The sequence below is a fragment of the Enoplosus armatus genome, chromosome 23 (genome assembly GCF_043641665.1).
Source record: "Enoplosus armatus isolate fEnoArm2 chromosome 23, fEnoArm2.hap1, whole genome shotgun sequence".
Lineage (NCBI taxonomy): Eukaryota > Metazoa > Chordata > Actinopteri > Centrarchiformes > Enoplosidae > Enoplosus > Enoplosus armatus.
Window position 1 is genome coordinate 11,512,834 of NC_092202.1, and position 27,944 is coordinate 11,540,777.

A 27,944-nucleotide genomic window follows, 5' to 3' on the forward strand; every position below is an offset into this window, starting at 1 on the left:
AATGTTTTTATGAGCGGGTCCCCATTATGTTGTTGTATCGCGCATGAGCACACGGGCAATATGATTCACATCACGCCGCCACTTTCATGCTATTCCATTGATGTAATGTGCAAAGCGAAGAAACGTAAGCAGGGAAGAAGAAGACAACTAGCAAGTAAACATGGATGTAAACAATGCAAGAGTTAAAATACTTTTAAAAATTGGCTTTACAAATGTTTTATGAGCAAGGAAATGCATTCAGCACATTTGTAAAGCCTCAGAGACACACACAATGCGTTTTGGTGAGTAACACTGAATATGAACACCACATTGTTTCTCCACAGGGCACCTTTAAACAAACAAACAAAAAAAAGATAGTAATGATCTTTAAACATGGAATGTTTTGGGATTTTTATGAAATACTCCTTTGAAATACACCCTCGCACCACAAACATCCAAAATTTCAAAAGAAAAGAAAAACAGCCAACGCCGATCCAGTTCATTCCTCCCCTCTTTAAGGTCTGTTAAAGGGGAATTCCGCTGAATTTCAGCACTCACATTACGGCCTCATACAGTTAACATGTGATGTGAATTCAGAATTCGAGCCGGCCTTCCCCTTTATGGTATCTGCTACACTAGTGTTTCTCCCATAATACACTACAGAAATATCCAGAGACATATGTATATATATAAAAACATTATCATCATCATCATCATCATCAGTAGTACTTAGAGTAGAGTAGAGTAGTAGTAGTAGAGTAACAAGTAAGAAGAAGGAACAGTATTGTACTTTATATCATTATCATCATCTTCCTCAGTGGTTATTTAACCTTAAGGGACTTTAGGCTCGTCCTTTGGTGGAACCCGACAAAATGGGAGAGGAGTTAGCGCCAGAACCAGCTGTGTGTGTGTGTGTGTGTGTGTGTGTGTGTGTGTATGTGTATGTGTGTGTGTGTGTGTGTGTGTGTGTGAGTCTGTATGTATGTGAGTGTGTGTCTGTGTCAAAAAGAAATATCTTGGTGCATCAATCGATTGTTGGTGCGTGAGATTTGTTTGACCTGGATACATGTTCTCTCAGTAAATATGTACCTGCGTCTGTGTGTACGTGAGGGTTGGTGTGTCTGGTCGATGCGGCGATAGTTTTGGGACATTTGTGTGAAATTGCTTCTTTTGTTTATTAATGTATTGTGCTATCCACGCATGAAATAAGCATCTCTGACCAAAAGATCAATACGAGGCCAAGGCATAGACTCTGACACAGTTGGTTAAATATCAAGACAAGTTGGACACATGTTGAACTTGGTTCGTGTTGCACCAAAAGAGAAATTTCATCTCTTATTTTGAGGCTAATTTGAAGCAGGCCAGCTACCAATTTTGGGTACTGACCTGCAGTTTAATAAACCAGCCGTTAATTAAAATGACAGTCTGCACTTCTGGACTATATTCATCTTCTGATCTGCAACATAATGTGTGCACAGCAAAAAGTGAACCAGTTTCACACAATTCCGTCAGAAGAAAGGTACGGTCTTTACCTCGGATCACTGAGTTTGGGCGCTTTTTCACAAAAAGCCACCCCCTCGATGATACAAGGTAAAAAAAGAACAGTGGATTTGTTTTGTACCTTTTTCTATCTGAGCTCTCCCAACACTTTCCCCATCAAACCTCATGTCTTCTCCCTGTCCCCTAACCCCCCTGTTATCCAATCTCCGTGGAGCAGCACCTAGGTGGCGCTCTCCCCAGCTCCAGAGGAGGAAGAGGACGCACCGCTGGGCTTGGGCTCGGGCTGGTCGGAGTGAGCCGTCTGCGGGGATGAAGGGGTCGACGGGTCCCCTCTCTCACCTCGCTCCTGGAGGTTGCGCTGGTTCCTGGCGGCCTCCGTGAGCATCTGCATCCGGCGCTCCTGGTGCTCCTCCAGGCCTCGCCAGAGGTCTGCGCGCTCCCTGTCTCGCTTCAGCTCCCTGGAGAGGCGGGTTGAAGGGAAGAAGAGAAACCATACCAGGTTACAATGCTTATAGACAAGATGGAGAATAAAAACCACAACAGTATCATCATTGTGATATATCCTTAGTAAATATCTCATGTTGAACTTTCACAATTTAGTCTTGTAGTCAGTAATAATGTAGACAGGGATGGGACAGTTGTTCCCTGAGTTTTTTCTTGAGACAGCACTTCTCCACAGACTTGGTGCAGTTTTATGGGGGTGCTAATGGTGCCTGGGAAGATTGCAAGCACTGCCTGAAAGGCCTAAGTCAGGGAACAAAAGCCTCCTGTGTGCAGTAAACACCACAGATTACATGAACGACTGTAACATGATTGCCTGCAGTCTTACTCTGCAAGGTGGACAGCGATACTAAATGTGGGTACTTTTAGGTAGGTATACAGTAAACCCCCACCACCACCAACACCATCCTTTCCCCCAGTGGATGTCGTGTGCCTGAGTATACACACCACCACACATCTGCTGTAGAGAGACCCAAACCAAAACCTGTGCTCCAGAGATTCTGCACAGAGGTGCTGAGCAGATGGATGAACTGGATAAACCAACACATAACTCCCCCTAAAACCACACACCGTCATTTGTTTCATTTCTGCTCGTGCACGGCTTAATCACAGCAGGCAGACCATGTAAATAAGGCAGCTTTACAGGTGTTGGTTAACATATTTCTTAACTTTGACTAGAGCCAGGCTAGCTGTTTCCCCTGCCTGTCTTTATGCTAAAGCGAACCACGCCCTGACTCCAACTCCACGCTGAACTCGCCGACATGAGTTTGATATTGATTATCTCACTCTCAGGGGGGGGGGGAGCAAATAAGTGTATTTCCCGAAACTACTCCTTTAAATTTTGTTTCCCCAATAGAACCCACTATCTTGACTTCGAAGCAGTGTAATGAACACGTGGAATCATGATGTGACCCGTGTTCAAAAGATGACCTAAGCGATACATACTTACAATGTGAAATATAATGTGATGGATAATGGAACAAACGCCGTCTAAAACATGACATAAGAGCCGTCTATTTCTTCCTCTTGTTGTCACTGTTGTATCCAGTGACACAAACACACAAAGAGAGTGAGTCACACTCACTTCTGTTTCTCCACTTTGTAGGAGGCAGTGAGGTCATCAAACAACTTGCTGTTCATCTCCATGAAGGTCTTCAGCACGTTGTAGATCAGAGACACGATGGTCCTAGAGGGGCAGAAGGAGAAGACAGTGAACCTGGGTGGTCATCCTGTCCCATGGGATTATGGGTCAGGGGATGGAGGTTAAAGTTAACACTTGGGCCATTTATGAAAATTGGTTGTAATGGGACAAAACTGTACAGTGCCACTTTTACTTCAGATCTGGCCACTTTGACTGTGGGGTGTCAAGTGTTTCCAGGCATTTTGACGTAGCTGCCAACTTAGACTAGTGACAGTAAAGTTGCTTCCCCATATGGCAGCTTTCACCCCGGATGGGATCCATCCAAACAGTAGCAGAGCTTGAGGTTGCACCCAAATTGACCTAAATCTAATCTAAAATCCAAAATCTATGAGTTACGAGTTATTTATGTGTGTGTGTGTTTGTGTTCATGCGTGAGCCACTGACTGGTTCCAGTGCTCCTTGGAGACTCTGTAGAGGGTGGCGAACACCAGCGGCAGGATGACTTGACAGTTCTCCTCTATCAGACTGAGGATGTATTCGTTGTTCCAGAAGTAAAGAGCCCGCTCCGCTACCTGAAACAAACACAGAGACAGACTTTCATTTATCAAAGTTGCATCAGGATTCTTTTTATCAGATGGATGTTTGTACTCCCAGAAGTTATCCAAGTAACTGACTTTTGTTCCTACAGTCTCCTTCAGTGGATTGTTTTTTTCTATAGTGATATAATAAATCTGTAGGCAATTAGGTTACTGTTATCAGGCTTATCACTCCAGAAACTGTTTGTTTGAACATGATACGAGGGCTGATTTGTGTGACTATTCTTTCTTCATTTTGGGACTATTTTTAGATAATACGCTCCAGCATGGTTTGAACGTAGGGGAGGCGTGGTGCTCGCCTGGAAGTGAGGGCTGGAGATACAGGCTGCGATCTGTTTGAAGAGCGGCTCCTGGACCCGGATGAACTGAGACGGCTCGATCACATCCAGGATCTCCTCAATCTCCCCCAGGAACATCACCTGAATACGCAGACACAACAACACACACACATTTTTTTACACTCAATAGGTTAATAAAGGATAGAAGATACAATGAATACAGAAGTGCAAGGACAACAAATATCTACGAAATCATGAGAAAATGTTTCAGCAGTGACTAATGGGCTCAGCTGTGAAACGGCAGCGTCTTTTTATTACCGGCTCTCTCACCTCTTTCTGCGTGCAGGTTTTTGGCCAGTACTTGAGCAGCCCTCTGATGATCTGCAGAGAAAATATGAAGCACATTAATATAAATAAACACTGCAGCCATTTGCTCAGCGGGGACGCTGGCTGCCGTCCATCTCCATTAATTCATATTCATACTCTGGCTAGTGCATTAAGAAATATGTTGTTAGCTTTGCACCGAGTCTCATTTTTACTGTACTGATGTGGGTGAATGAAGAGGTAGGTTATAGCAAATGCTCTGATTTGACCTGAGATCAGCAGAATTGAGTTTACATTGGTGAACTACTGACAGGTCTAACATTGATATGACTATGACAATTTATTACTACTTAATTTTCGTGGTTTTGACCACCAGTTCTATCAGTTATAATAACATTGTACTCACTAAAGTAATTGATGTTGGTAACATTGCACAGGAAAATTATGTACGGTAGTCAAAGTTGGATCAGGGAGCTCTGTTTTGGTCTCCACCAACTCCTGAGGGGAATATCTGGCTCTGCTACACTATGTTCACCCGCTAGTTGCTAACTTCGTCTGTCTGCCATTTGATGCAGGGAAGGTAACGTACTGTGGGTTCATCTGAACCTTTTTTCTAAAAACATGGTTTATACAAACATTTTGATTAGTGCAGCTTTAAACCTAAAATATAGACTTCTTTTTAGAGATGTCACAGCAATGAACTTGGTAGATAGAAATGAAACTACAAAACAGAGCACTTAATTATCCTTTAAATACGATTCATGCGGTGCAGTAAGGTCATGAAAAAACAGTCTTACATATTCAGTCACTGTAGCATCTTTCTCCATAAACTGCACCACACAGTAGGCCAGCTGTAAGGACAGGGGAGACGTAGTTAGAACACACACACACCAACCCAAAAAACACACACACACACACACACACACACACACATGTTCCCTGAAGCTGTCACAGAGACGAGGGGGATCTTAGCACTTATCCCTCAGGATTACACACTGCTAAAGATCGGAAAGACTAGTTTTCCAAGGGGAGTGTCACGTGTGTGTGTGTGTGTGTGTGTGTGTGTGTGTGTGTGTGTGTGTGTGTGTGTGTGTGTGTGTGTGTCTGCGTCTACATCAGCTCTTGTCTCCTCCTATATGATCTGCAATCATTTCCTATTATTCAACGAGTGTGTGTGTGTGTGTGTGTGTGTGTTTTGCGGTTGCCCCCTCCGCCCAGGCCAGTTGCCGTGGCGAGTGGGCACCGTGGCGACGGAGACTGTGTGTGCGTGTGTTTACTTCGGAAGGAGTGATGTCACACACACAAAGTCCCTTAAGGGCAATGTGAGATAGAGTTTAGAGCTCTTGTCTCAGCCTCTCTGTCTTTCCTCTTCTGTCCTATTTATAACTTTGTCTTGTTCAAATCATTACGCCGCTGGTCCATTTTATGACTTTCAGATAAGTACTCAAATGCCGTCAAAATAAAAGTATGCTGGATTGTCCGATTTTATAGTTATAGATGGTAGAGGTTGTGTACTGTCAGATAGTTGATGGTTGTTCTCTATCTTTTTGTAGGACAATCACTTTTTACTTTCTTTCTTCTTTTTTTGTTGTTTCTTTCTTTGTCTCATTCCTGACCTGTGGCTCCATTGTCTGTCTCTGCGCCTGTCTGGCTTTCACATCTTCCACAGCTTTCATCTTTTTCTCCCGTCTAATCCCTTTTCCTTCTTACAGTGCACCTTTCTTGTTTGTTTTCTCCCTCTCGCTCCATCCCCACCTTTCCTGTCCCTCGCTTGCACCACAACATGGTTACAGAGGCGGAGGGAAAGAGGGAGCGGAGGCTAAAAGAAAAGAAGCTTGAGTAAAAAGAAAAGCAGGAAAAAGAGGAGGATTAAGATAAAGGTGCTGATCAGTCAAACTATTTAAAGTATTAGTGAGGGATTAGAGAAACTGCTTGGGGTAAATATGATGTTGGATTCTGTTGTTATGCCGGGCTTTGTGGGTGCAGGAGGCCGTTGTTAGGCTAAGGATTACGGACATTGTGGTCTTTTTAAGGCTGAGATTTTACCAATATTGATTTGTCAAGGTGACAGGTCAAATTAGGGTCTATTTTTGGGGATGAAGTCATTCTATAGAGCTCTAATGTTGGCTTCTTGCCTGTGAATTTGTTATGACCTGCACCTCAAAAAGTAGCCTTTCCATGCTTTAACAGTTCTTGCAATTCCGTTGTCAGATACAAACACGAGTATTCACAATCTGTGGATCATGCTGACTTATTCACACTGTCACTCTGTTTGAATTCTCCTCACTTTTTGTGTAAGGTGCAGCATATATTTCCATTTTTCAAACAAGGATAAAAACATTACATTACATATAAACACTGTCTAAGCTTCAGGCCTCTGGGCGACAGTCTCGCATGACAGCGGTTGACTGACATTTGAACAAGCTTGTCAGCTTAGCCTGCTATTGTGACGACAGATTCCCACTTTCATGGGTCAGTGGACCAGACTGTCAGAACTCAAAGCACCTCAGCAGTCGCAGAGTAACGTAGAGAGTGCTCAAATCTCAGATGGGACTAATCAGTGGCTTACAACAAAATTTGACAAAACTTAATTGTCTTCTTTTTAGCATTACGGTTTTGACCAAATAAGTCTAAACAAACACCAAGTATACACTGGTGTGTAAAATGCAAAGGCTTGCAAATTAAAATAAGAGAGTCTGATACAGGCTTAAAACGTAATAGCACTGCATTTACTTCTTGATATTTGGAACTGTGATGTGTAACCATGTTGTGGCTAACAAAACAGCTGTTATTACAATTCAGTGACATGAATATAGATGAGAAAACCCTTCACAGGCTACAGGAAGGATGATTCAAATGTCTTTCACAGCGTTGAGGAACCTTTGAGATGAATAAAAGGTGCTGCTGCGATGTGATATTTTGATATTTAGATCCAGAAATAGGTCACTCCTACACAGCCACACCTACTGAGTGCAAAACTGCTGTCCACTAGCGCCGTATCCTCCGTGACCCTGTCAAAGCGAGTGTGTCTTTGAGTGTGTGAATTATGTATGTGTGTGAACCACAGGGAGAGAGACGGGGAGGAGAAATGTAGGGCACGGTGATGCTCATACCCAGAACACACACACACACACACATACCTCAGACCAGTTTGTAGAGAACAAGCCGTACCTTCTGCATAATCAAATAATGTGTGACACAAATAAAATGCACAGATACACACACACACACACACACACACACACAATAGACTGGCTGCCATCTGTGTCATCAAATATTACGATAACCCAAACACACACACTCTCATACATGAACACACACAGGCCAAAGAAACCAAAGGCACAGACACACACGCAGTGCTTCTCTCTGCAGCGTCACCTGTGACTCAACTCTGCCTCCTAGTGTTACATTTGACACGTTGCAGAAATCTCTAACCACCACTACCATTTCAGAGACATTTATGTATCATTGATTTATCAAGCTAAGAAAAAGACCTGACCCTCTTCTTCCTCTGGGTTTAATCCGATACGTGTACATATGCAAGCCCAATGTTTGTAGACACTGCTAGCTGTTGCACAAAACCAGAGAGACCAATCAAACTTTTCACTGGAGATTTTGGTGATGCTGACAGCTGGATTACTGCTGGAGCAAAACATTTGAAAATTGTGAAAATGACGTCCAGAACACTGGCACAAAACAGCAAATAGCATCAGGGTTGGCCCTCAAAAACCATATGAACACACGTACAAACAGCTGTAACATCCGACAGACAATCAAATAAACATCTGTGAATGTGGATGGCTGTGTAACTTGTAGTGTTACATCAAACATAAATGGGTCTCATAAACAGCCTAAGTTGGTAGGTTTTTAACATCAAAAGAAACTGGTGGTAATACTAGCCATTACATATAAAATGAAATCTAAAATACAAACAACAGCATTTAAATACTGAAGTATGCAGGAGGGTGTGTCACTGACCTGTGCGTGGAAGATGGACAGGGACTTTGCCGTGTGTAGCGGGATCAGAACCCGGACCAGGAACTGCTTGTGTTCAGCCTTCAGGGGCAGGGCGAAGCCATTTATGATGCTGGAGACAGGGAGAGGAGAGGGCAGTTAAAGTTACACTAAATACTTTGACGCTGTGGCCTTTGTTTTTATCAAGTTTGCTTTCTTCCTGGCAAAAACAACAAGGTAACGTTTTTCACTCTGTCTTTCTGTTAAAATGTCAAACATTTTGGAAATGATAATGAGATTACTGATTAAAGCTGCATGTAGTGTTCTTTTTTTCAGTTAATCAATGAATGCTTTATAAAATGCTATAACATGTTTGGGGGAAAAAAGGGGCGGGGGGGGGGGGGGTGCTCACTGCAATTTCCCAAACCTCAAGGTGACCAATCGTTTTCTATGGCCAACAGTCCAAAAACCAAAAGAGCCAATCAAATTCATGTGAAACAGAGAAAAGCAGGAGAAGCTGGAGGACGTGAATGTCCGTTTGCGAGTGACGCATGGTCTGCTCTGTTCACTACTACACTGACTGACACAGAGGGAGCTCAGCCTGCGGAGGGAAGAGTATGAGCAGCGTAAGAGTGGGAACTAAACTTGGAAACACAGCTGATTGTCAGTTTGCATGGACCGTTTGTCTCTGCGTCAGCCTACCTGTCTGTCTGTCTGCCTGTCTTTTCTAATAGCATCGTTGTTTATTAGAACATTCCTTCAATAATATCTCCCTCCTGCTGTTCCTCTAATCTTTCTTTCTGCCTCCCTCTCACCCTTTTTATGAATACCTCTGTCTTATTCCTCTCTCCCTCTCTCTCTCCTTCTCTTTCTGTATAATGTATCCTCCCTCGCCCATCTCTCTCTCCCTGTCTCCATGTGTGGGAGGAGCTATAAATACCTCTGTTACCACCAACATGAATACAAACCTCTCTCTCTCCTCTCCTGCTCTCCCTCCTCCTTCCTCCACTTCTGACTCACCATTCACTCACTCATCCTCCCTCCATCTCCTTGCATGCCTCCATCTCTCATCCCTCCATTCCTCCCTCTCTTCTCACCTTTCCTCAACCTTCCTGTCTTTCCTCCACATTAACCCATAGTCAAACCTCAAAAGTCGCCGTGCCTTTTTGGATTTCACTTTTTGATCAGGTGAAATGGTGGTTTCAGGTTTTGTATGAACCCCTTTATCCAATAGTATCACATTCTTCACAAGATACTCTAGCACTTAACCAGCATCCAGACAAACCACTCCAGTCTCTCTAAATCTCTTTGAATGCAGCCCTCTTTTCAAGTCTCTGTACTTTCTTCTATGTTTAACATCAATACGGGTTATTTAAAGGCACTTCTGTCTTATTAGTGTTGAATAATGAAAGACAAAGACAGAGCTGGACTTCCAGCCACCAGAATGCCTTTGAGGGAAATTAACATCTATTGACTCTAATACTGATTTGTTTGTCTGCTGTCTGATTTCTCATCCTCCATCTTCTTTTGTTTATCTTCCTCCTTCCATCCCTCCATCTCTCCAGACATTAACGTCTGTTTATGTGACAGAAGTATGTCAATGTAGCAAACTCACGTCATCGCGCCACTTCAATGCTGACTAATAACCCAAGCTCGCACAAACTACTGGTCTGTCTCTTTACATTCAGCCCTCTTTTCATGTCTCTTCCACTTCTTCTTCTAGACGTTTTCCCTTCTTCCAGCATTAATGCTAAGCTAAGCTAGCAATGTCATGACTCCAGTTCTGTAATGCACAGGCATGAGGTTGATATTGATCTTTTTTAGATCACAAAGAAAGCAAGGGTGTTTCCCAAAATGTCAAACTATTCCTTTAACATCATTTCGCATACAGGGGAGTGAGGAAAACAAACTAGATAATATCACCAGTCTTGTTTGTAATCATCCTCCGTGTTCTCCCTCCCCCTTTCTTTCACTTTATTGCTGTCATCTTTCCATTCTTGTTCCCATTGATTTGTGTACTAGGACAGGAAGAGAGCAAGACATGTTTGGTTTCCTTCCTTGCTCTCTCTTCATTTATATCTTCCTCATATTTCTCTTGCTGGCCTCAGAGACAAAGCAACAAATTGGACCTCTGAGTCATTTCTCATTTATGTCTTTAACCCCCCTCTTGTGTCTGTCTCTCCACCTTTACTCACTTCCCCCCCTGCTTTATAACTCATTTCTCACTCTTTGCGTCTGGCTTTGCACCCACAGTTGTGTTTACCTGATAAGAAAGAGGGAGCGATGATGATAAATAGTTTTTTTTGTGTTGAGCAGTTGCAGTAGTGGTTATGCTTTATCGGCATTTTACATCGTTGCTTAATTCACTGGGTTACCAGCTGTCTCATGAATAGGAGCAACTGGCCAAGTACAGTACGCGTGTGTGTGTGTGTGTGTGTGTGTGTGTGTTCACACTCAACTGCAAATGCATTCATCAAGCCATGATATACAACAAGGTATGCTTTCCTGCAGAAAAGCAAAGTATGCTCCAAAGTGTGTGTGTGTGTGTGTGTGTGTGTGTGTGTGTGAGATTGTGGATACAAACCTGCCGAGGATTTCCAGAAGCTCCGCGACTCCGTTGAAGTGCTCAGTTTCATATATGAACCTGGAGATCAGATTCAACACACACACACACACACAGGTGTAATGATGCATCAGTTGATCAAGCACTTGTTTGTAGTTTAACAAAAATAAAAGCAACTGAAAGAAAGCCTGTAATTCTAGAAATAGTAAAACATATTCTGTTAACTTCCTGTAAAATGACCCACGCACAAAACTCCCTGGCCCTCCTGCCTTTCCTAAGGGACCGATCAATACCGTGACGTACAATAACAGTTCAGCAGATTGATGCTCGTATCTTTTAGCTGTCAAAAGGCACAAACAGTGATACTGAAACCAGTTAACTGAGACAGAAATAGAGCGTGTTGCAGCACTGCAGCTCTCCCGTGCTTGAATTACACTGCAAACACAATTCAGCCACACTCGGTGAAGGGAAAAGATGAAACATGATTGTACATCACAGCACTCTTGTTAGTCAGAGCTGTTTAACCAATCATTTGAGGGGATTTGTGTCACTGCACAATGATTTAACTCTCAGGATAGATGTAGGATGGCTGATTCGGCGAGTGTTATGGCTGCAAATGTGCACAGTCATGTTTGTGCATGCCTCGTGCCCGTTTGTTTGCATGTGAGGCAGAATACTACTTTATCTGAGCCAGAAAATACTACATGTAGCTTTTTGTGCTTCTCAAAATTTAGACGTCCCTTAAACCCCGGTGCCACTTGTCACAATAAGAATGTTGCTTCTTGTCTCCCGTTCTCCTCCATGTTGTCGCTTATGCCCCCATTCACATCATATCATACTGTAATTACGAGCAGCTGTGTGGGAAAACTGTTAACATCAGCCCCCAAGGTGTAGTTCAGAGTCTGGTTTCACTTGTTAAAGAACCACTCCAGACATGTAACACAATAAAAAAAACAGCTCATTTGCTAAAAATTGTGCGCCCACGTCGGAATAACAGGAGGTTTTTCTGTTCTTCCCATTCTGATAACTTGGCTTGAATGCAACTTTTGCCAGAAAATGGCAGCAATTCATTGAATAAATATGCATTCTGACTACTTGTTTCAAAATGTCCTGTTTTGTGGTGTAAAATCATCACTATTTCTTCCAGCGGCGCACTAATCTAAAAAACAAAATGCATTACTAAGGTCATAAACACAGCTGTTCTCCCTGCTGATGGTCTTTGTTGGCTAATGTTTGATTTATTGATGTTAAAATGCTATAAATAGCACCTTTAAACCCTGTGCATTGGATTGGTGGAAGGCAGCCTGTACCTGAGGAAGATGTTGTTGATCTGTTTGCGGATGTAGGCTCGGAGGCCCAGTAGTTTTCCATAGACACGGTGCAGGATGGTCTTTAGGTACTCCCTCTCTCTGGGGTCCTCGCTGTCAAACAGCTCCAGGAGCTACACAAACACATACGATAATTACAGACACAAATGCAGTGTGTTTGTATTGTGGTTCTTGTGAAGGCCTTTTCTGACTGCATTCATTCTCTAACCTCTAACTTTAAATTAATTTTCCCTATTTTCAAACATAAACCTTATCTCTAGCCATACAACAGCTCCCTCAGGGGACTACCAAAATAACCTTGGGAGTATTTGTCTCCTTTCTTTCTCTTGTTTCTTCTTTTTTATTACATTTACGCTTTTTCCCTCATCAATTTCTGAAATAAAGCAGGATATTATATTTTACACAAGGATTGTGGAGTCTTTAAGTCAATATTTTATATGCGCCACAACCTAGATAACAACATTTCAGAGCACTTCAGCAGGGTTATTACTTGGTCCTGTGATGGCGGCTGTTTCAAAGAGGAGCTTCATTTATTTATACCTTTCCATTTATCAGGATTTCAGAAACATCTTAGAGCTTTGGGATTTGACAAACTGCCGCTTTCGAGGAGAGAGAGGATTACCTGCAGGACAAACTTCTGGTCGACGTAGCGTTTGGCCATGGAGGGCTGGAAGTCCGGGCTCTCCAGGAAACGCAGAAAGAACTCGTACACCAGCTGACAGAGGCACAAACAGTGAGCGATTAGACGTCATTTAGTGTGTCTGTGTTTGTCTCCTGAAGGAATAGTTTGACATTTTGGGAAACGTTAACTTTCTTGCCGAGAGTTAGATCAAAAGATCGATACCACTCTCTTCTGTAATTTGTTTTCTACACTCTGTAAGCTAAATTATGCAAAAGAAATTGTTCAAATAAGCAAACCTATTTGCTTTCTGTCCGAGAGTGAGATGAGAAGATCGGTGTCAATCCCTCCGTGTGTTAAGTGTAAAGCTGGAGTGGTAGCCTCCAGTTAGTTAGATGTGGTTAGCCTAGCTTAGAATAGAGATTCTCCTTTTTCATACGAACAAATGGGATAAAACATATTATGAAATTAATTAATTAAAAGCCCGGATAGCTGTTTTCCCCTGTTTCCAGTCTTAATGCTAAGCTAAGCTAACAGGCTGCAGGATGTGGCTTCATTTTGACAAGACAGATGTGAGAGTGGTATCAATCTTCTAACTCTCGACAAGAAAGCGAATAAGTGTATTTAAGTATTTTTCATTCCAAATGGCAAACTATGTTTTTAAGGCAGCTCTTGGCAACATAGCATGATGATTGCTCCAAATGGCAGCAAAAGGGGACTTCACAGAAAAATCTGCGCTTAAGAGCCCAGAAACCTTAAAAGGTGACATCAGAAAACTTCACCTGCTCATTGTATGCTGAAGTTCATAGACAGTAATGCTCTAAACCAAAAGATACCAAAAAAAGATTTTGTTTCATGAGACAGTTTGGACTTCACGCTTACATTTGAATCATCTCTTCCTGAAGGTGAAGAAGTGACTGTACACCTCACCCAAATGTCATGTGGGCAAACATCACAAGTCTATTTAGGAGACGTGATGTTCTTCTTTGCTAGAGCTCCATTTTTTTGTGATTCAGGCTGATAAAACATAAATGTTTGCTTTAATCAGCAGATTGAAGTGATCTGAAGGACCTCAGGCTCAGGTACAGTACGTTTATGTGCAGATAAATGCTGAATGCTGCATTAAAAGCAACACCTGGTGGGTGTTGTGTGCATTATGGCATCGCCCGCCCTCCCAAATATAGTATATAACATAAGGTACGGCCCATTTTTCATTGCACTGACACTGCATTATGTTTCACTTTAATAACAAAGCAAGTCACAACAATTCCCGAAGTTTTTAGGCGAAAAAGGCCAAAGTCAACATGTTTTGCTGAACATTTCCTTTCCAAGAGACACTGTCCTGTTCTCTCTCTCTGTGCATGAATGAATTTTACCACAACATGAATTTTCATGTGTACGATATACCTGCAGATGTGGCCAGGAGGCTTCGAGTGTCGGCTCATCTTCTTCAGGGTCAAACTCTGGATTCTCGCTGGGCGGGAGAGTTCGGAAGATATTTACCGAGATCTGGAGAACCACAAACAAGGAGGAGGACGGGGAGAGAGCAATGGGAACAGGGAGTGTGAGGAAGAAAACAGGAAGTGGAAAAGATGAAAATGGATGAGAGGTAAGGAGGGAAGTGAATACAGGAAGGGGATAAGAGGAGATGGTGGAAAAGCAGGTCAGAGAGAAAAGTGAAGTGAAAAGGGAAGGAGGTGGAGAGGCAGGTAGGAGATTAGAAGAACCAAATGACACACAGTACATTCCTGTTAATGTTGACGATATCCTGGACATTATTTCATGTCTGAGAGATGTAATGGTTGTATTTTTCAAAAACTAGGTTTATGAGTGTCTTAACTGTCGTAGTACAGTATAGTCATAGTCATGACAGAGCCAAAATATTTACAAAAACATCCTTTGACTCATCCCGCTGATATTTGAACAGGATGCGCATCACAGATCGGTGGCACAATAGATCCAGGATGATTAGTTGATGTTATAAAACACTGTTAATTATCATTCAAATGTAATGTTTTTTTAAAGGGACAATTAGGTGGGTTTCTATCAATTAAATCAAGCAAATAATACAGTTGTGTTAGGTGGGTGGCAGTGTTGCAAACAAAAGAAGAAAACCGTGGTCTTCACAGTCTGTTTCTGAGTTTTCATAGACAACTTCCGCTATTGTCGGCCATATTTGATGCTGTTCACAGGCTGAGTTTGAGAACTAATTAGCCATGCAACCTGACTGCTCGCTATGTCATGATTTATTCAACAAATGCATTTCCAATGGCCATTTAGTGCATAAAACATATTGTGCAAATAGCAAATGTGGTAAATCCCAATGCCCTAATTCAGCCTTAGTTTCTTTTCCATTCTTTCCTCCTCTCCACACCTCTGTTTGCATGTGTAGAACTGCTCACTGCAGGAGGACACAGGCTCCTTTCACCTGACTTGGATTTAAAAAGGGACAAACCGTTTAGCCACTAATGCCTTATGCTACAGCACTCTCAGTAGTACAGAGTACCAGCTACAGTGTAGGGATATTAGCCCTAAGTGGTTGGTTCACCACTTATGTGCTGCATATGTTAGCATGCTAACATGCTGAACCAAGATGGTGAGCATACTCATTGTACCTGCTTAACGTCAGCATGTTGTCACAGTGAGCATGTTAGCATGCTGATGTTAGCATTTAGCTCAGAGCCTAAGTGCCTAAGTGCAGCCTCAGAGAGCAGCTAGCATGGCTGTAGACTCTTGGTCTTGTTCTGTGCAAAAATATTGTGCAAGATAATATTAGGAGCATATTTCCATATTTGGGAGAGCTGAGAGAACTAAAATTAGGCTAAAGTTCCATCACATTTCCACGCTTGGGAAACATAGGTTTCTAACATAAGTGTACTCTCTTGGCCTACCTCTTTCCCCTACGTTACATGAATCTGTTGGACTCTAACCTATGCACTTATTCGAAACTTCTGTTATAGAATTGAAGCTTTTCTTTTTACCTTGTGGCCACACATTAAAGCCTTCGCCCACTTTCCTTTCATCCCATCCCTCTGTCCTATCAGCATTTTCATATCCTCTGGGTATAGTGACTCCATAACATAAGCTATATCCTCCACTGGCTTTACCATCTTTCCTCAATCCATTTTCCCTTTCCTCCTCTTTACATCCTCTGGGACCTCTGGTGCTTTGTGATGGCGTCCACACATTTTCCCACCACACTCTACTTCATCTCTCTTGTCCATCCCTCAATTTCTCGCCATCTGTGCAGCCTATTGCTTCTTAGCACCCTTTGCAAGCGCTCTGTCTCTCCTTTCCTTCCCTCCCCTTATCTATCTATCCCTCTCTTCCTTTCTTCTCTCCTCTCTCGTCAGAGCTCCTCAGCTGGATATCACACTGTTACGTCCACCTTCTTTCCTACCCTATTTTCTCGCCGTGTGTAGAGTTGGTGTTGCAAATAATGAGGATTGATTGATGTTGAATTTTGGCATTTACTTTCACTTCATCTATCCATCCTGGAGTCCATCATTTCAACCCCTAACCTCCCCTCCCCTCCTCCCCTCCTACCATCTTTATAGCCTCTGGATACAGAGGCTCTATGAGGACTCCTCTGCTAGTGGCCACGCTCTCCACCAGCTCGTTGAGTGCCGCACGTTTGATCTCCTTCCCCTTCAGGTCGGCCACGCAGTCCAGGAAATCAAACAGCACGCAGCACTGCTGCAGCTTCTTACAGAACAGGTCATGTAACTCTGCCACCGGGGCGTCTGGATGATTGAGAGGTGGGAAGAAAGAAAGGGAGAGAAGAGAAATGTTAGGAGGAGGTTAAAGGACAAAAAAAAAGGCGATGCAGCTCAGCCAAATCCGATGGCTTTCCTGAAAGGCGCTTTGTGTTTGGTAGTGAATTGTTTGACAAAGTGGGAGTGTTAGAGTATACAGAGATGTTTTCTACAGGCTAGATCTTCTCTCAAAGGTAATGAGGGAAAGAGAGCAGACTATTACTCTCACACATTTGTACACACCCACGCACACAGGGGCTTGCCTCCATACACACACACACACACACACCTTCCTCCAGAGGGCCGTGTTGCATCTCAGTCCTATTACCTGTCAGATTCGTTCTCCGGACCTGTTCGTCACAATGAAACAACCTGCTGCCGGCCGTCAGATTAAAACCTTGTACCTCCAAAAACACCACTTTTCACGTATGCAGAGAAAGTGGCTGATACCCTTGGATTACTGAACACATGCAGTTTTAAATTGATTCCACGGGCCTGAGGGGGCGTAAAGTTAGCAGCTCAGCCTGTGAGGCGTCATGCAAAAAGTAAAAAAAAAAAAAAAATGAAGCAAACACCAAAGTAGAGAGTTACAAGCTTTGACAGCAGCCAAATTCTTTTTTTTTTTTTTAGTTACCAGATGATGGATGACTCAATAATTAAATATAGCAGTGAAATATTTTAGATTCCAATAGAAATGAGGTGTATGTGAGGTTTGGTCTGAACAATAATATGCTGGTCTATATTGAGATAAATCATACATAAAATATAAAAACTATTCCTCTTCCTCCAAAGGTTCTTGAGGGATTTCCAGCAGAATGTTGCAGACATTAAAGACTGTATACATGCATATTCAGAACAAGATATATGAGGAGGTGAGCTGGAAGGACATCACAGACCAATCACCTTCTTTGATTATATGTTTAAAGCTGTGAGGCTGGCACACAGCCTTGCCATGTACATGAATAACTGGCCCTACAGGACCTTAGTGGGCCTAACTGGATCAAAAACTTGATTAGTATATCCAACTTGAGCTGACTAGACCCGACTGGGCACTGTGTTGGGTTGCGGGGTAAAGGAGTGGTCTGTGGCCACCACAGACTCCAGACTTTTTTTTTCTTGCAGGGAATATGAGGGGCTTGGAGCCATACTGCTAGTGTGGCTAAAAAGAGAAAGCCCATTATGTATAAATCCTAATACTATACTTGCAAGCTTGGTGCTTATTTAGCCGTCACTGTTGCCTGAGCGAATAAATAAAAGAGAGGATGACCCAAAATAGTGACTACTAAGTTTATAACGCCATGCCACACAGAAAAAAAAAAACTGAACGAGACACAGACTCAGAAGAAAACAATACAGCTTTACCAGAGGGCTGGGAAGCAGTCTAGACTAACTGTGCAGTTGGAAAGAGGATGATCCAAGGCTCACACACACACACACACATAAACAGCAGGAGCAGATTAGATTTAACCCTTCTTAACCCCCAGGTGGGAAACACAGGAGGGGTAAGGGGGGCTGACTGGAGCTCTTCCAGCCCCAGACCCCCTCACCTCTTGTGGGCACACCAGGACCATCTGCTCCCTTTGGCACAGAGCTGCACAACAATAGACGAGGGCTGCCCTTTGCTTGACGTGTCGAGGCACAAGACACACACTCTTTTGAGACCATTGAAATTCGCCTTTTATTCTACCAATTACGACCAACAGAGTATGAAAAGTCGGATACATACCAAAACTAGCAAGTTGCTGTTTGATAAAGTCCCAGGTTGGATAAATGGAAACACCTACAAAACTTTCTTTTTTACAAGATTGTGATCCTAATTTTCTGAATTGCAACTTTACGTGTTAGGGGTCAGATTTAGTTTAAATTTAGTCAGACTACATCAATATTGTCTTCTAGTCAGGCAAATCTGTCTGAACGTTTCCTTGTTATATGTGCAGACGACTGTGTGTTGTTTGTGTATAAACGGTCTTTCTTTGTGTGGACCTTCCTTTTTGCCCATTTTACATGTAGTGTTGACATCTATGAGCGTGGCCATTGAGCTGTACTGAGCGTCCAATTTGTTCTTGAATTGCAGCCATTTCCCAGTGACTGGACAAACGTGTGACAACCGAGTTCACACAATTATCGGACTATGTGTGGCAAGAAAGACGTGTAAAAAAAGTTTAAGAGGTTGGAATATTTCTTCTGACTTTGCGTCGAGAATAAATGTGAGTCTAAATCTGCAGGGCGAACACAAACCACTTCTGTATTTGTGGTGCTGGTTTGAAATCTTCAGTCTTTTCATCCTCCTGACCCTTCATTCTAGAGTACCTTTCCTTCCTTCCTTTCTTTCTCCACCCCTTGATTTTCCTTTCCCTTCCTAATCTGCCCCCCTCCAATTCTGTCTATCTCTTCGTCCTTCTCTCCACATTTCTCATACCCCCCCCCCCACCACCACCACCAACACCACCACCCCCTTTCTCTGTCTTCTCCCTCCCACCCTCCTGTTCTCCCTCTGTAGACAGACTGTGAAGGTGAAATCTAATCCATTTTTAATGGAGAGTAATTGTATGAAGATGTGCCGTGCTGGGACTGAGGAAAAAAAGAACAGAGCGAGGTGAAAAGACGAAGACGAAAGAAAAAGCATGCATGTGTGCTTGGGAGACAGAGAGTGAGATAGGAGGTGAGAAAAAGCGAGGGAAGATGAAGGGAATGAAGAGACTTGGTGGGTCATGTGAGTGTGGGAGAGAGCGAAGGAAAAGAGAGGAGAAGTGCAGCGAGATGACAGGCACAGACAGAGCCACAGTACATATTTTAAGGGAAAGCAAATGGGCTAGAACATTATTTCGGTTGTTGGTGGTGTTTGCTGAACTGGCCACCAGTATTACGTTACTGTCTATCATCCTGTCTTGTGCAGGTAGATACATTTGGAAGAAACATTTCCGAAGACACAAACTCAGTGCTCAATGAGGCAGTGGAGAAACCAAACTGAGGCAATACTCAGTGAAGTGATAGTTGTCCTCATGGCTGTGCTATTATTAGGTCAACGCAGGTCGCTCCAGACCCATTCATTCAAAGCAGCTTTTAATATGATGTCAGCGCAGCGATTAGAATATTACGATCTTAATCACAGCAAGTGAGTCATTTATGACAGAGCTATTTTCAAATTAGTAACAAGCCTAGCTGTGACTATAAAATCCAACATGCAACATTAAATGCATGTAGTTACATTTTGCTTGTTTATGCATTTCATCTTTATGAACTCAGAAGCTCCCTTGAGATTAAAACTCATATTGTAAACATGGCACACCATTACCAAAGTTACATCACCACAATTAGAAAAGCCCAGTACGAACAGCAGGCATACGACACACAATCCATGTTAAGAAAAGCAATTACACTCTTCATGTATTTATTCATGTATTTGTATATAAGCTATCAGGGCTAATACAAAGTGCTTCAAGCTTTGTATTACTATTCTTTTAATCATCTTCTTCATGTGACTGTGCAGATAAAGGATCTTTTCTAAATGCACATGCACAAAGAATGTTTCCACCTTTAATTCCCCCTTCAGTCATTATCTGAAGAACTTACAGCTCCACTTTTTTTCTTTTTTAAAGCTACACTAATCAATATTTCTATGCTACCAATGGATGTAATGACTACTATGACCAGACTCTGAAGTTTCTGAGGGTTTTAGCGTCTTTCAGCTCCACATTTTCATTTGCGGGCCCGCAACTTCACTGTTTTGGTTCACCCTCACCGCTCTCATCAATCACATTTCAAGATGCAAGCAGCTGTTTTCATTTAAAAAGAAAAGCTCTGATAAACCCACTGTACGCCACCTGCTCAGCACCAAACAGCAGAAGTTAGCAAAATACAACTCATGACGACAAATGAATACCAATGTTGCTCTGTGTCTGCTGGAAGTGTAAATAGGCAACTGTTTGCTACCACATTAAAATCATTGTAATCTTTTATGTGCAACATGTAACTAAATGTACTAGACTTCACTGTAAGTTTTACAGTGGAAACAATTTAGAGGATTCAATTAAATTGTTGAGTAGATGTTCATTCTGGTGAGGCGTACAGAAAAGTCTACCAAAGTGTGTTTCACTCATTGAAGGCCAAAGACATAAAATAGTTTTTAGCTGTCTATCCAGCATGTCAACTCCTGTTTATTTGCAAAGCCAAAAATTATGTACATTCAATGTCTCATTGGGTTTTACGGTCGCACATCAACAACGGTTCCTAAGCCAGCCCTGTAGCTGTCTAAGAAGAGTAAAACCGTCTTTGGTGTATGAGAAACATAATGTGAGAAGCCTCTGGAGAGGCAACTCAATCAGAGATTCCCTCTCCACGGATGGCTGGGGGTGCAATAGACGCCGTAGGTGGTAAAAAAGCAATAACCCAAAAATGAAGAGAAAGTTGTAACAATAACAGAAATACCAACATTCCAATTCAGACACACTGTAACAAAACAAACATCATTGTTCCAAGTCTGAGGGGACACGGGTGGAGACAGGTCACATAGTGTATGCAGTCTAGAGGGCTATTGGATCACTACATTTTGCAGATACTGAGGAGTGCAGTGTCATATTATTGGCCATTAAATAAGGAAACATTAAACTGCCAGACATTTAGTGGAGTCTAATGCGAAATTCTCTCCACTAGCATGAACTGAATCAGGTTATCAGCCTACTCTTCTTTCCAAATCTCAAATAAATGGATTCAATAAGAATCACTTCATAATAAATACTTAAATGTGATTCAAATGCCTCGATAGAAACCCAAAGGAGGAAGACATCTGTTTAGTAACTACTGGACTAAGAAGCTCGGTGACACATTGTACATTTACATTGAAAATCCCGTAGGCTGGCTCTGCCTCTTCAGCTTACTTTTTCTTAGATTCAACTCCAAATTGTGTTTAAGAAGAATGTTTCAATGTACCACTTACAAGAAAGAGAAAGAGCTGCAACAAAGCCCATTTACACTTTCAGCGCGACCGACCACTGTGCTATAAACCAGTTTTTGTCTTTTACAATTGTGCGCATGCAAAAATGGAAAAAGGAGACAAAACAGGAACACAAAAGGAGATCATCCAGTATACAAGATGAACTATACTAAATCAGACTCAGCCCCAAGCCCATTTGTTTCTACTGAAGACATAAATCTTTAGAAACTGGTCACAAATATAAAGTTGTTGTTTTTTTCAAGTGTAAATCATTTCCTTTAACAGCTGGGCACTGTAGTTTTTAGGAAACATTACGCAAACAGAAGTAAATAGGGCATTTGTCAAGGACTATTTTCAGTGGTGGATTAATACACATTCGTGCACAAGTGAGTATTTGCAGCAGGACAGTGTGTGTGGGACTGAGTCAAAATAAACTACAGTGGCCATGTTCATTGTAATGAAGGAACATCACCCAGTGCCATAAGTACAGATCATTGATGTGTTTTTGGACAAGAATGGAATAAAGTAAAAGAGACAATATCTGTTGACAATAAGAAAAATGATTTATCTCCAGACTTCCTTTAAATACACAGAGGAGGAGGAGGACGATGAAATAAAGACGACCTGGAACACAGGGAGGGAAAAGACAGCGCGTGACGTAGAAAAGATGGTGGGAGCGAGCGGAGGGAGAGGGGTGGACGGGTTTGGTGAAAGGAGCAGTAACATGTACGACTGAGCAGCGCCGAGCACCCTGCATCTGCATCAAAACACAAACACACGCATACACAGCTGCACACGTCTAAATATAGTCCTGCTGGAGAGACACACAGCGAGGAGAGGAGGAAGAATCCTGGGTGGAAACAGGAGGAAGGAGAGGGGAGCGGTACAGGGTTAAAAGATGACATCATCCCCTTCGTCCTCCTCCTGCTTCTCTCGCATCTTTCCATCACTTGGTACCTCCCTTCTTTCCCTCCCTTGCTCCCTCTCTTCGCTCCCTCCATCTTTCCCTTCGTCTCCTCCACCCATCAATCTCTCCGAGGATTTTTTTTTCTCCTTCTTCTCTCAAATGAGCGAGCACAGCTCTAGTCTTTAAATAACAGTCATTCTGTTTGGGGCTGAGTGTGTGTGACAGAGAGAGACACAGAAAGAGAGGAGGACAGCTTCTGTTTTAGCTACCATCCAAGCCGCCTCTGCACCTCTGTCATTAAGCACACACACACATACACTCATGCTCAATGCACAGATACGGTGACGCAGAGAGGACGAGAGGAAGGGGAGGGAGGGGGAGAGGGGGGAGAGGGGAGAAAGAGACAGAGGAGGATAGAGGCAGATAAAGAAGGAAAGCAAGAGAAAGACACCATTATAAATAGTAGAAGGGAGCTACAGCAGCTATCAGAAGCCAGACACCATGCAGTGTAGAAGTCAGGGCAGTATAAATATCACCTTAAGGGGTTTAAGTGACGCGCTTTAAGTCCATCTCTAAATAATCTAATCCTCCGAATAACACATCCACAGCATCGCAAACTGCCTAGGAAACATGTACAACCCATTATCCATCATCCTGCTTGTGAACAGCCTGACTAGAAAAGGACAAATGAGGAGGGATGCTATCATGTATGATTGACTACATCTCCCCTCCCGTCGCCCATCTTCAGATTTTCGCGAAGACATGACGAGTAAACAGCTATTTTACCTGCCGAGAAAGAACAAGAACGGGACGAATCATCCCGCTGCTTTAAATTAGAGTAGGAAATGCTTGGAAGGCGTCACTCGGTTATGGTACCGAGAATAGGTAATGAGACAGGCTGGGTATTAGCATATAACATGTAAATAGAGTTGTATGTACAGTCTGTTACTGGTAATCAAGTCGGTCCTACTGATGGAAATGGGGGGGGGGGTAGTGCATTTTTCCAGCATGATTGTGCTCTCTGCTGAGGATGTTATGTTTTATCCCTCTCAGTCAGCCCGCCTGTCTGTCAGCAGGAGATCTCACCAAATTACGAGCAGATTTTCACGACATTTGGTGGACAGATTGGTCTTGGGCCAAGGAACAAGTCATTATATTTAGATTTTTATCTGGATCTGGAAATGTACTAAAATAACAAAATAGAGACCGGTTTCCAAATTCTGGATTCACAATGTTTTCAGGGTCAAAACATCCATCTCACCTAAAATGGCCGTGATGGTGGTTTTTGCGTACAGTGTGGGTGGAAGTGTGTGCTCTGTGGCTGACTACTAATTCTTTAGACAAGTGACAATATCTTTTCTTTCTCAAGGTGTCGCTCGTAGCGACGACCCAACAGAGAATTATCACCCAACTCTGCAGCTCCCCTCAGCTCTACAGGGTGGTGTGGTATCTCAGTCTTAAAGTGGCCGTATATTAGGAGAACTGAACTAACTTCAGAACATTTTACCTTGAGATGCACTGACCATTTTTTGTTGAAGATTATTTTGCCTTCAACAAAATTTATTTTGATAGAAACTGAGTTTCAAATTCTACGGGATGCTTGCAGGGTCAGAATCACTTTCACCTAAAATTACAAGAAAGATGTCCTTGGATTCAGTTTTGATGGTTTGGGCTTACTGGCAGACTTCCAGTTTCTAAGAAATTGACAATTCATGTTTTCTCTCAATTTTTTAGGCTAAAACACAACTTTAACATTTTGAGCATAAAATAAGAACCCTATTGAGGAGCTTTACAAACTGAGAGTTTTATTACAAATTTAGATGGCTACCATCTGGAAAATATCAATTATTGAAGTGAAACCCATCACTGGTTAACAATGAAGGTGACAGCTACTGTATCTCAAGACCTTTGCTTGAAAGACAGCATTGTATTTTGATGGCAGTGGATTTCAAAACATGGCCGAAAGTCTTAATATGCTGTATTTAAAGGACGCGTAGACAGAAAAGTCCCATTCTCTCTTTAACAAAGGCAGTGAGAGAAGGCTAAGTCATGGCAAAAGATTAAGTGGCCCGCTAAACCCATCTTTAAATAATCCAATGATACTAATAATACACATTTCCACCACACAGCATGCATAATGAACAGAGACCAGCTGGGTGTGCCAGGCTGTGGTTCATATCTGTATGATCCGTTGTCTGTAATGTTTTGTCGCTTACAGCTGAATCACTATCAATAAATACATTTCAGTTAGCATCAATAAAACCAGACTTTTTCACAGGTCTTTGGGCTACTGGACACGTCTCCTCCTTTGTCTAAAAGTCCAAAGTGCCCCTGACCACAGAATGACTTTCAGGATTTTTAGACATTAAGATTCTCCTCCGAAAGCAATATTTGCTGTGCGAAATGTAAACACAAATTGGAGACAGTTAGTAAACAAATATGGGAGACGTTTATCCCAGCTGGAGACATCCTCAATATTTGATTAGCAGGTTTGTAACCGTCACTTGTTGAATAATAATCTGTTGGTTTGCTGTGCTGCTGCCGCCGCTGCTGCTTGTCACACACAAGGAAATGTGATAAATGAAAAAAATAAATGTCACATTTTCTTGTCCTTGATTTCAGTCTGAGCGTGTTTTTTTAAAAGCCGGATAGCAAAACATTTTCACATATTGTCTGCTTTCAATCGTCCTCAACAATATCCTTCAAGACTGATTTGCAACACGTCACCTCTGCATGTCCAGTGATTTTCTTTGTTTGCCTCAGAACCACAAGAACATATTTAACAGCAAACACCCACATAGGTGAAACATTGCGGTGATTCAATCAGAGCTTGTTTGCATCAGCATCAGCGTATTCCTTTAAGAATCAACTCTTTCTTCGGTGACACAGCAGTGGTTGTGGTTATTGCATCGCTAGCCGTTTCATTATATCCTCTCCCCTGCAATATCCTCTGCCTTTTTTTTTTCTTTCTTTTTTTTTTATCTCTCCATCTCTCCTCCTCCCTCTGTCAACCTAATGTTCAGTCATTTCCTCTTTCCTCATCCACTCCATTTCTTTCATCACCCCCCTCACTTTCTCCCCCACTCTCCCTCTTAATTGATCTGAGACAGTCATAGAGCAAAAAACTACTCCATGTCTTCTGTAACCCAAAACCAAGCCCATCCAGCTGGCCTCTCCCTTACACACACACACACACACACACACACACACACACACACACACAGTCATTCAATCTCCCACATACAATCTGTGTGAGAAGGTGACTGTTTTACAGTAAACAGCACATTTAAAACAGAGCCTGCCATACATTCGTTATCATAATGTGGACAAACACACATGCTGGAAAACATATCCTCTCAAGCAGGTTGACATGTGACCTAAATTATGTGAGGTTATGTTACATGTTATACAGGCAGTATGTCCATTTTGACAAGTACAGAGTCACATTGTGGCCTAAGGAAACAGAAATTTAAATGTGCTTCCTCTTACAAATGAAAAGTCTAGTTCATAAGCAGTAAAACGTATCTTTGCTCTATTCCACACACTCAGGGGGTTTTGCCGCTGCAGCTTTATTTGGTCTAGTTGTTAGCTAATGTTTGCAAACTTTAGAACTAAAGCCTAGTCACACCAGAAGGTGGCACAGCAAAATACATCCTTGCGTCTTTGGCAAAATATGTGGGTCTACAAGCTTGGTGACATACTGGCATGGTTAGTTGGGGAACTAGTGTAGCCGGGGCTAGCCGCTAACAGACTAGCCAGCCAGGAACAGTCAGTCACAATAGTGTCAGTTGCTTAAAAGGACAATAAGTATACAAGAGGGGTGAGCTCCTGTCTCACAACTGTCTGCAAACCATGCCTCTTTGCAGAAGCAGAGCGGGTTTATGTGCATTGGTGGTTCAGTGGTAGAATTCTCGCCTGCCATGCGGGAAGCTGGGGTTCGATTTCCAGCCAATGCAAAATACTTTGTGTAATTTCCCTGCAGGGATAAATGAAGTATTTCTGATTCTGATATATCAAAATTGATGGTGCAATACAGTATATATGCTGCAATATCTTCCTCTACATTCCCTCGAAGGTCATTGTCAGGGCAGTTGGCTGATGGTCTATTTGCTTTGCTCACCAAAGTTGAAGTTGACACAATAGATTCACACAATTTATTTCACCCTTGCAAGCAAATCCACTGATGGTGGCGATTCGATTGAAATTAACTGATATAATGCGAACATTTCAATGCTGTCTTAAATGGTGGTGTCTTTCCAGTGAAAAAGTAAAAGTGAACATTTTATAGAATTAATTTCAAAATTCAAAGAAGTCGTCAAATATCAGTGCAACATGCATCCTAACAAATGTTTTTACATTTAAAATCTTCCTTTACAGCCTTTTTGCACCTACATCAGGCTGGTACAGCATGTCCTTAAAATGATACCCTCACTCTGTTATATTCTATGAGGTGGTCTTGAAGATTTCATAACGCGCATGTCTGATGACATGTTTTCCTTCTAATCCCTTCATTGTTAGCAGTGAAAATGGCCCATTTTTGAGTACATTATGAAACACAAGCGGCAGTGTATTTTTGTTCTTTCGCAGACAGCAGTGGGAGCATTTTAAATGCATTTCCTATCATTCCACAGAAACAGAAGGTTTGCAAAAGCACACTATGACCTGTTAAACAGCATCCAGTGGACTGATAGCATAATCAGACAAATGTTTAGATGTGGTACTGCAAGAAATCCTGCTTGCTGGTCTGCAATAGGGATCATCCATTCTGATTTTGATTAGGGAGTGTGAGCACATAAACTGATACTCCACATTACTACTTTACCTAAAATGTCTAACAACCTTTAATTCTTCCTGTTACCTCACTCGGGTTCAACTCACCATCTGTTGCTCTGTGCAACGAAGCCGGATTCAATTACATTGTCTGTAGTGCTCATCGTATATCTGCAGGGTGTTCTGTGGCTTTTAGAGATGCTTAAATGCTAGCGCCAACCAGCAGGATGGCTTTCTTGCAGGTATGGGAGATTAAACACTCTCTAAGCTCACACAACATCCTTTAGGGCCTGACATAGTTATTTGAATCCACTCAGCAGCCCTTTAAAAAGCCACTGATGGAAACGTCAAGGACAGAAACCATCATGCATGGCTATTTTGTTTTAAGGATATTTCTTTCCCATGGTTAAAATGGCAATTAGACATGCTGGTGCTGGTTTGTACACTGAAGAGTGTTTGCATGAAACGTCTATTAATTATGTGATGCAAGTGTTTTTCCTATTAATGATTTTGTTTTTTGTTGAGCTGTTTTGAGGGTGCAGATAAGCATACTGGTGAGCGTGTTGATTCATTTTCAAAACAGCAATTAGGCCCGCTGCTGTTCTGCAGTTCTGCTGCTTTCACATTGGTGTGGGAGATAATAATAAACAACTAGGTATTAATTTTTGATGAGAAGTCCAACAGCAAAGTTGACTGTAAGAAACAGCTGTGGTAAAAAAAAATTGGACAACTCCCCTTTTTTTTTTGCTGCTGCTGTTTTCTAGATCAGATGGTGGGCCTGACAAAAATTTAGTTT

The 27,944-nt window shown here is 42.3% G+C and overlaps 1 protein-coding gene across 1 annotated transcript in view; it reads right to left on the reverse strand.

Annotated features, from left to right (window-relative positions):
* Positions 1-1,699: 1,699 nt before the first annotated feature.
* Positions 1,700-27,944, reverse strand: part of ppp2r5b (protein phosphatase 2, regulatory subunit B', beta) — a 32,901-nt gene continuing 6,656 nt past the window's right edge. Inside the window, exons 2-13 of the mRNA XM_070929481.1 lie at positions 16,330-16,526; positions 14,191-14,292; positions 12,787-12,879; positions 12,147-12,277; positions 10,858-10,917; positions 8,298-8,406; positions 5,117-5,170; positions 4,326-4,376; positions 4,017-4,136; positions 3,566-3,693; positions 3,065-3,166; positions 1,700-1,937 (exon numbers count right to left, since the gene is read on the reverse strand). Of these exons, the coding sequence (XP_070785582.1) occupies positions 1,700-1,937; positions 3,065-3,166; positions 3,566-3,693; positions 4,017-4,136; positions 4,326-4,376; positions 5,117-5,170; positions 8,298-8,406; positions 10,858-10,917; positions 12,147-12,277; positions 12,787-12,879; positions 14,191-14,292; positions 16,330-16,526 (1,385 nt within the window). The remainder of the gene's footprint in view (positions 1,938-3,064; positions 3,167-3,565; positions 3,694-4,016; positions 4,137-4,325; positions 4,377-5,116; positions 5,171-8,297; positions 8,407-10,857; positions 10,918-12,146; positions 12,278-12,786; positions 12,880-14,190; positions 14,293-16,329; positions 16,527-27,944) is intronic.